Source organism: Micropterus dolomieu, linkage group LG21, assembly GCF_021292245.1.
Source record: "Micropterus dolomieu isolate WLL.071019.BEF.003 ecotype Adirondacks linkage group LG21, ASM2129224v1, whole genome shotgun sequence".
NCBI lineage: Eukaryota > Metazoa > Chordata > Actinopteri > Centrarchiformes > Centrarchidae > Micropterus > Micropterus dolomieu.
This window is the reverse complement of record NC_060170.1, coordinates 22,635,657-22,645,427: the sequence shown is the minus strand read 5'-3', so window position 1 is coordinate 22,645,427 and position 9,771 is coordinate 22,635,657. Positions and strand designations below refer to the sequence as shown.

Sequence of the window (9,771 nt, the reverse complement as noted above, 5' to 3'; positions counted from 1 at the left end):
AGAGGGGGGGGGGGGGGGGGGGGGGGGGGGGGGACAGATAAAGCAGTGAGCAGCCAAATGAAAAAGATTCAGGGTGAAAGACACAGGGAGAGAGAGAAAGGACACAAAAAGGTATAACATTACATTCTCTGTGTTCACAAATATATCCATGAGTTGACATGCTTCATGAACATCATGATACGTACAGTATGTGGCAAACACACACACACACACATACATAAGACAAAACAAAATGTCAAATGAGCATCAGGCGATGCTCATTTAGCCTTTTTGTTTGTTGTTGTTTTTTTCTGTGCACTAAAGACAAGAGACTTTTGACCATTTCAATACGGCTATGTTCTGTGTCAGAAATAAAAGACAGGATGAAAAAAACAACAAGGATTCTGCAAAAAAACAAACACAGAGAAACAACCATGTGGTGACTCTAAAAACACACTGGTGCACAGGATGGTGTGTGTGTTTGAGCGTTAGGATTCCAGATAACAGTGAACTGCTGGGAGGGTCAGGAGTGCCTGGGGGAAGTGAGTGATAGTGCAACACAAAAGGTGGAAAGCGGGAGGCTGTGGTTGGGTGACAGTCCGGTGTTGAGAGTATAAATAATTAAAATCAACATCAGCATGGACATTATCCTACTGGGAGCATGTGAACACACACACACACACACACACACACACACACACAAGATGGATGGTGGGCATCACAAGTGAGAATGGTGTGATGCATGAAGGACGAGAAAGAAAGAGGAAAAGGAGCGGAGAGAGATTAGGAGTAAAAAGGAGGGAAAATATTGGGAGACATAGCTGAGAGCTCGTCCGTTTTGTTTTTTTTTAACCTGGTGGTTGTTTGGGGAGGGTTTGCTCATGGGTCTCTCGTTTAGAGCAGATGGAGGGTGTCACAGCGGTTACTCATAGTAGAGGAAAGATGGAGAGTGGAGGTTTAGAGGTGAAGTAATTAGTGTAGAAGCAGAAATGGGGCTCGCTCAGCCTTGAGGTGGTTCGATACACCTGGGAGAGACAGGGAAAGTTAACACCGTGACAGTCAGTCGAGGAGCTTCCACATGTTTTCGGTCCGTCTCTGTGCTTCAGGCTCAAGTAGATCATGGTAAAGAGCAACACTGAATAAAAGCTACAAGTGGATTTCACAGAGCAATGAGAGAAGGACGTGATAACAAATCTGCAATGCAAAGAAAGGGAAATGTATTTGTTTGGGCTGGCAGCAACGCAGGAAAACTGGATTGTTTGGATTGTTAGATTTTGAATGTGTATTCACTCCACGACTGCCTCGGGTGAAAGGTAATGTCTGTATCTTTAAGTGGAAAGCTAAGCCGGCAGTGGCACCTTCAGCTGGTTTCTCCTCATATTCTTCACATTTTCCCCGACAAGCTTCAGAAAAAAATAAAACGAAGGTTCACTGTAGTTCATGTGGTTTCTCCAAAGAAACAAAGTTGGTAGATGCTCTCACTTGCAGTCAAAACTTAACAACAATAATAAAACTGATGTGGTTAGTGGACATGACAAACCTCCTCTTGTGTGTGTGTACTCACTCTGCATTGCTGAAGGCCACCTCAAAGTTTTGCCTGCGGTTGCTGGGGCTCAGGGAGCTGTAGTCAAAGGCATCAGGGAAAAAATTGTGCACCAGGGCACAAAATGCCATGCCATTGCTCCAGCTGGATGAGAAATTCTGAATATCTACATGCTGAAGGAGAAGACAAACAGAACAAATGTGGAGACAGTGATATATAACTGATGCAAACATTCCCAAAGAAGGAAAATATTATCAAAGCCTATCTTGTCTTAATCATCAGGTTCAGCTACAGCTTCGCTGGCTGACATTAAAGATGAGCACTAAGCCCACGGTGAGTTGAGTGGATGCTTGGCTCACCTCATAAGAGCGGGTCTTGGCACGGCACCAGTCGAGAAGCATCTGCTTGATGGAGTTTGCGTTGGGTACACCAAAGCTGGTGGAACGCTGGACCTTGTTTACCTTGGAGACCGCCTGATTTCCAGGGCTAAAAAGAAAAGTCAGGTTTGTGTTAATATTTACATGCCTTGACCTGCTCTTTTTCTTTCTTTGGTAGTAATACCTCTCTGTTTATCCTTACCCGCCTCCCTCCTTCTCCAGCTTCTCTATCATGGCTTTGCGGGCCTGCATGGCAGAGGTCTTCGGCAGAGTCTGAGCCCTCATCAGCTCTTTGCGCCTCTCTGCCTGCCTTCGCTCCACGGCGGCCAACCCGCCGCTGCCACTGCGAGACGACGAGTCATCCTCGCGATCAAACACACTGAGGCGGGGACATGTACGGCAAGTTCATTTGTGAAAGTGAAGGGATTTCAAACTCGGTGTGATTACTGTGCTGATGTTTCTTAACCCACCTGCCGACTTTTTTGCTTGCATTAGAGGAGGAAGAGGACGTGGAAGAGGTGAAGCTGTATGATTTTGACTGGAGTGTCCCTCCTGAAATAATAAACAAATACACAGAGATATGAATGATACTATTGATGAGACTGTATTGTAAGAGAGAGTGAAATAAAGTAATGACTCACTGTCTGTTTTCTGCACATAACTGGCCTCGACGACAGTGCTGCGTGTTGATCTGTTCCCATTATCTAAACACACAAATAGACACTTCATATTATTTATTTATTGGAAAGATTATATTTTATGACTGTCAGTGTCCTTATGACTTGTTTTCCATTCACTTTCACTGTTTATTATGTTTTGCTCCCCTGTTTTTGCCTTTCTCTCCAAAAATGCCTTTTGTCTGCAAATAAGAACTGGTTCTTTGTTGAAAGGTTTAAAGAAGGTTCATAAATGCACAGGAAAAGAAAAAAAAGAAAAAACTACCAGACTGGGCGAAGCGGTCTGTTTTGGTGACTTGGCTGAGGGTGGAGCCATCCGCTGACTTCTCCACCTTCCTCATGACCACCTCTCCTGCTCCGACCCCAGCGCGACCCATCTGTGTTCGCTCTTCTCTCTGCTGCCGGAGCTCCTGCACACGGGTCTCACGCTCCTTTTCTCTCTGGTCTGGGGTGGAGGAGAGGAGAGGAGAGGAGAGAAGAGAAGAGATGGAGAGGTGGTGGGGAAGGTGGAGAGATGATGTCAGTGGAAAAATAGGAGAAAGAGGACAAGAGGTCCTAAACAAACTGCCAGCACCTCATCTGACTGCCACAAAGATGGATTAAAACTGAGCTTCCAAATTTCAGGCAATACATTTCAGGATTCTTTCCACACAGTACCGTAAAATTCCTCTGAACACACACAGGTGGGAGGCTTGCAGCCAAGCCAAAGCTGACAAGTAATATGTACTGCACAAACATCACAGATCAAATCACAGAGCAAACACACTCAGATCAGTCAGCTCAAAAAGCTGTGCCAAATTCAGCAATGTCCCCAACACTAATGTATCAACACCTGCACGGCTACCTCCAAGTTTTACCTGAGTAATCACGTGTATTGAGACATACTGTGTTAATCTTAGACATTTATTCTACCAACTATGTGATATCTTTTGCTAAAATTGCAGAGGTTATGGCTCGTGGGTCGTGGACCCTTTGCATACTCGATGCTACTAGGTGCAGTGAACCTCTCCAGATTTGTCCAGTGTAGACTCAGATCTGGGACTCAATTAGGAGGTTCAACTGTCAGCTCAATGCAACCAGACACCTGGTGAAACCACATGGTGAGTGCTCACTATGAAATAAAAAATACACTAAACGTGAGATGTTTCACTAACTAATGTTGCAGCACGCTGAGGTGAGTGTAAACCAGGATTCATGCACATTAACAAAACTACCAACAGATGCTTCAACATCTACCACAGAAGTCCGAGAGATAAACTGTTTAAAATTTGTGGTGATCTCACAATGACAGGATGAAGCACACAAAAAGACAAACGCAGGCAAGTATTAATTGTTAAATGCACAATGCACACCAACCTGCCCTACCTATTTCTTCTTGAGTACATCCCAGCTTGGCCTCTGAGGGCAGAATGAACAGAAATAATGTGGAAAATGCAATTTTTTAAAAATGTGCCAACCTCTGATGACTTGGAAGAAAGCAGTAGTCGTGACAAAAATGAATGAAGCAAAAAAAAACAAAAAAACAGATAAAAGATTTTTTCTTTATGCAATTACCTCTCTTTTTCTTGCGAAGGTCTCTCATAGCTGCACGGATAATCTTCCTCTCCTCAAAGTCTTTTGACTCATCGAGCTGTGGAGGGACATTTCCAAATATACCCTCACAAAGCTGGCAATACACAAACTTTCTGCATGACTGAAGCTGCTGTGTTTGCTACAAAGTGCTTTTTAAATCTAAATCATGCAGAATTATAACTTGGGTGTGAAGTACCATTTTGTCAAGGAGCTCTTCATCCTCGATAGCAGCCAGCTGTTCAGCAGTCAGCTTTCCCGAGCGCTCGTCGGGTTTGGCCTGAGTGCTGGAGCCATTGGGGATTGCTGGGACGTGACACGCCACTTGAACAGATGGTCCAGGTGAAAACACCGGCTCAGAGGCCACAACGGGCTCTGTCTCTATCTGCAAAAGACACATAACAAAACACACACAGCGTGAGCGTCAGCACATACATATTTATCTGAAAAAGGACGCAGGGTTACATTAATTAGTCTCATTTTGAAAAAAAAAAAAGACATTTTGACCTTGGTTGTACACTTATGAAACCAGGATGAGGGTTTAAAAAAAAATAACTGAAGCTTGCTGACAGTTAGGATGTAATCAGCACAGGATGATTTTGGGTAAAACATACTGCAGCCATAATAGGCCTGAGTGTGTGAAGTACGCTCCCTCTAATAATCTCTTTTGTAGCAAGACTGCCCACTCACTATATCTCATAATTTCTTCCATCCCCTCTGCCGTCCAGCCATGCCAGAGAGGGTTGACAATAAGCACATGAGAGCAAGAGCAACTCAGCCAAGTTACTGTTAACGTAGTTCATGGAGTGTAACTGACACACTGAGTGTCCAAATGATACCAAGCTGCTCTTAACCAAGAGTTTATGTGACAGGTACAATACACCACTATGGCTGGAAGACGGGAACAATGCATTAGCAGATATAAACAATATGAAAAATCCATGTATGTGCACCACAGAAGCAGTAGTGAGCATAGGAGCAAAACCAAAGAGTGAAGAAGAATTACATTACAGGTCGTAAAGGTAAAGCTGGCTATCTACCAGTCACTGTGAGTGACCATAAATCCTACCGAAAACACCTCTTAAATTTCATAAGGTGCTGAATGCCTGTGGCAGACAATAGGCTCTAGCTGAGGCTTGAGGCAATGCTATCGTTGTAACTGAGTCCAGGTCCAGATATAGCTCAGACAACTGTCCCTTGTCCCTATCCACAGCTGTCCGGCCCTCCTCCCTACAGGCCCCTGCCGGGCCAGGTCTCACAAGGGAGGGACAATGCCCAGCACAGCGCTCTGTGATTACTGGTGGCCACTGGACATGGGACAGATTGGACTGAGAGCCACTTGACCGACGAGGAATGTTTAGGGACACAACACAGCCAAACAAGGGCTCTGAGACAGGCAATGACGGAATATGTGTGGGGTGAGAAAATCCCAGATAACCTTAGTGCTTGAATCATGTTTTATTCAACTTCAGACTACTCTTCAGCATGTGAGTCACCGTGGAATGAAACTGCTCTTTTTGTTTAGTTTTTCTCTAATCCTTTGGAAAGCTATTAGGTTCACCACTTAGATGTGTAATACAGTCTCTCCACCAGCAGAATTATGAATAGCTGACATGGTAGAAATAAGCTGATACTGCAAAAAGGCATAGGGAAAAGGGCCACATAAGGTCACCATCATCTGTATCACAATCATCTGTTTGCTATGGGGAGTAACATTTAAGAGAAGTCCATCACCGTTACTGGAGCAGGTGATTGGCAGAACCAGCTGTCTTTGTAGGATTAGACAGGAATATGAACACTGCGGCATTATCTTCTGTTATACAACTGACCAAATACTTAGTATCCCTCAAAATGTCACCAGTGTACACACAAGCACACACACACACACACTTACGGTTTGTTGTGGGATTTCAAGAGCACTTAGAGCAAACAAGGCTCAAGATGAGCGGTTATCTTGTCAGTCATGAAACTCTGCATAAATCTCTGTAAAGAGAATGTAAGGCCTTAAATCCCATTCTTGCTCTGAAGCCAGACAAGTAAAATGTTTTAATTTATGGCTCCCTTTGGAAGGGTTCATGTATGCCAAACATTATGGATGATTTGAAGATGGCAAACCACAGGCCAGGGCCACGTTTACTGTTACAACATGTTAATTTTTCCCTCCTCCAGGAACTGTATCTACTCAGCAGAACACTTGCATACAGACACACACGAATGCTAGCCAGGACGTGATCAGAAACACATGGTGTCGGAGGATTGGAATACCGCCATGACAGATTGCAGTGAAGTTCTCCACATAAACACAATCCGTCAATACTGACTGACAGCTGAGATGGTGAGGACATGATGAAAGATTAAAACCAATGGAAAGCTAAGAGAGGTGGGCCAATATGTCAACAAGTACGTGAGCAGAACAGAGACTGTCACTGGCATGTCATGTAAAACCCATGGCCAGCTGAGCCACAGGTACTGTCAAAACTGGAACAAAAGACATTCCCATTCTTCAAGCAGTTTATCTGAATTAACAGAGAGCAGTACCGTGCTGTTGTTGCAAGAAATGTCTGCCATCACAGAGGGAGCAGAAAGGGAGCGGCGGGTTGCAAAGGTGGGTGGGTGAGGGACAGGTGAAGGCTCTGAATTCTGAGGTGCGCTTGTCTCAGTAGATAAAGAGTCTCCGGGGTGTGATATAGGTTCCTGTGGTACACATGATGGAGTATTCACAAGAGTGCTATCTGGAGTGTCCTGGGGTGCACTGGATGGAGACTCTTGAGGAGTGCATGAGGTATCATGCGGTGCTTCAAGTGCAGTGTCCTGGGGTGTGCACGCTGGAGAATCACTGGTTGGAGTTTTGGTTTCACATGGGATTGAAGGTGAGCTTTCAGCGAGTACAGGATCAGGTAGCCCCATTACTTGGCACAGGGCCTCCACTTGCCTCACCAGCATTTCCTGTTGAATCCTCAGCCTCAGGTTCTCCTCCTGCAGCCTGGCAAAAGCCTCTGCCAAAGGAGCCACCTGAGCTGCTGCCTCCTCCAGACGGACATCCACTCGCTTCCCAAAGACCTGCAGATCACTATGGATCTCCGCCACTGCACACTGTAACGTTAATTCAAATTTCCTCCTGCAAAACTTCTCCTCTTCATCCTCTACCTCCTCCTGAGCAAGCAGATCACCAATCACTTCCTCCAGTCCAGACTCAGCACAAGCACTATCTGGGCTGTCCAAAGCCTCTGGAGCCTGTGAGGCTGGAAGGAAGTCCAGGTTCACTCCAGGCATGGCCAGACTAGAGGCACTAAATGTTACACTTGCCAAAGTCCTTTCAATTTAAATCCACTCCGCAAATAAACAAGATGGGGTGTAAGATCAGAGAAATCAAAAGGTTGTGGCCTTGGTCTCAGATGTGAGGGTAGAAGGAGTCCTCTTTGTCCGTCTGTCTGTAGAGACTATCTAAAACAACGCAGTCTTTATACCTCCAGCAAATATCCCCTCTTTACCGGCCAAAAACCTGACAGCCAATAAGCATGCAAGGAATCCTCTTTCCCAGGCAGCAGTAGCCCCACCCCCCTATTTCCAGGTGCTGTGGACATGTCCGTTTATCTCCTGCCGACATTATTCCACTAAGCCAGTCAGTCCCAGGGTACTGGTGGAGACCAGAGGGGGAATGGTAGAGGCAAGAATTTAGAAACTTCACCCCTCCCTCTTCCTTTTTATTTAGAGCCCTTGTCCTTCACACCTCGATTGGCAGGCAATGAGGGTTTAGATGTGGCTCGAGGCCTGGGCTGAGTAGAGTTATATGTTGTACGGGTTTCACTCCTCTTCACATTGCTTTCTGACAAAATGCAACAGAACTCCAGAGGGAAGATCATTCCATGAAGTGTTTCGGACCATGACAGAGCAGACTGGGACCGGTGAGGGTGAAAGGCCCAGTTCTCCACGGCTCTGGGAAGGACATCACAGCCCTTCTGAGATTTTGTTTTAGGCTGACTGACAAAGCAGTAGGGACCCAGCTGCGGCTCATGTAAATGCTTCAAGTGCTTTTGTGTTAAATTAAGAGCTCTCCAAGAATGCTGACAGAAGTCTGTGAGTGTATGTTGTTTATAGTGTAAGATGCTCAAGTACATCTTTTAAATGCCTACAGATGATTTATTGGCATATTACAGGCCATGCGGAAGAAATGAAATGGTACTGTACTTACTGTATCTCTGAATGCCGTCTGATTAGAAGCTAAGCTACACATGACAAAATGTTAACGACCAACAGTCTGGGATTCAGTGGAGAGCAATATGAGAAAGGGCAACAATGGTCTCTCTTGGGATTTACAGGTAAGCAAAACAGTTCCCAGGAAGAATCTGGCCCCGAGGGAGAGTGGAGGGAAATGTGAGTGGCAACAGGGAAAGTGGGTCAAAACCCAAGAAGGACATGGCTCTAGTCTTAGCATGCATCAAAGCACTAAATCACTTTACCCACACTAAAAGGAAAGTGATGTCGGAGGACAAGGAGCACAAGACTAGAAAGTGCTTATGCTATAATTGTCTGCTTATAGAGGTCCATGTTTCTGATTATTATGTAGGAAAATACCGTAGTAGTGTGAGTTGAATTCAATTTTTATGTTTTCTCACTCTTATGTGACAGTGTCTGTGGCTATTGTGAACCGTCTTGAAAGTAAAGTTCATCCAGACATTAGATTCTCTCATACCTTTTTCTCCAGTTTGCACCTCACTCTGCAGAACAGGCTTAAATCTGTGACAAATGTGAACTGGTTGGGCTACCCTCATGTGTCATGGATCAGCAGTATGTTAACAATGGGGTCTTTATTCCTCTGTGTGACCGTAAGACAATCTGTTGCTGACTGTGGGCCTGTGTGTCCATGTTTACGCAGCAGCACATTACCAGTGTGACCTGGAGCTTGGCAGTAATCTCTATGACTACACGAAACAGACTGACTTTCCTGTCACCACATTGGCTTTAAAGCTATGGCATTATTTATATTTGTGTTCAAGGCCGAGTGCAGTGGTCGGCATGGACGGACAGCTGAGATGAGCCGGAGCAGCTGTGATCTCTGGAGCAGGAGGCATCAATAATCAACTGCTAGTCTCACCTGTCTGAAATGAACTCTCATCATTGCACTGAAATACTACAAGCATCTTGACCTTAGCTAGTAGCTCTATCTCTCTAACTCACATTTGTCCTACATTGTTTTGGGGTCTTTCCATTATTTATTTTATCTAAAATGTTTCTCCCTGTTGACTCTTAAACAGATTGTAATTTATAGTCAATCCCCAGCAAGAGATGATGCTATCAGCTTTATTGGAATTAAAAAAAAAAAAACACCACTAAGTAAAAAGTAGAGGCTGTGAGTGCTGAAGTTAGACCACCGAGGAGAAGCCCAGACCACCCAAACAGATCAGAGTCCCAGACAGGAACCACTGTGGTCAATAAACAGCAATCAACAACACTAAACAGGACAAGCGTATCATAACTCTCACTACGCTGCACACTCATCTTGCTATAATGAACATACAACAATGTGAAAAAGGTACTTTAATATGAAACCTCCCTGACATGTCACCTCCTCCCACACAACCTTCGACTAAACCAGGAAGAGTCAGAGAACAGGTTGTCTCTGGAT

General features: G+C 44.9%; 1 protein-coding gene across 3 annotated transcripts in view; it reads right to left on the bottom strand.

Annotated features, from left to right (window-relative positions):
• Positions 1 to 9,771, bottom strand: part of smtnb (smoothelin b) — a 48,849-nt gene that overhangs the window by 2,879 nt on the left and 36,199 nt on the right. For all 3 annotated transcript variants that reach the window (XM_046033960.1, XM_046033959.1, XM_046033958.1), the window contains 9 exons: positions 4,345 to 4,530; positions 4,131 to 4,206; positions 3,933 to 3,974; positions 2,842 to 3,021; positions 2,541 to 2,603; positions 2,370 to 2,451; positions 2,102 to 2,278; positions 1,882 to 2,008; positions 1,544 to 1,695 (listed from right to left, as the gene is read on the bottom strand). In XM_046033960.1, coding sequence (XP_045889916.1) covers positions 1,544 to 1,695; positions 1,882 to 2,008; positions 2,102 to 2,278; positions 2,370 to 2,451; positions 2,541 to 2,603; positions 2,842 to 3,021; positions 3,933 to 3,974; positions 4,131 to 4,206; positions 4,345 to 4,530 — 1,085 coding nt within the window. The remainder of the gene's footprint in view (positions 1 to 1,543; positions 1,696 to 1,881; positions 2,009 to 2,101; positions 2,279 to 2,369; positions 2,452 to 2,540; positions 2,604 to 2,841; positions 3,022 to 3,932; positions 3,975 to 4,130; positions 4,207 to 4,344; positions 4,531 to 9,771) is intronic.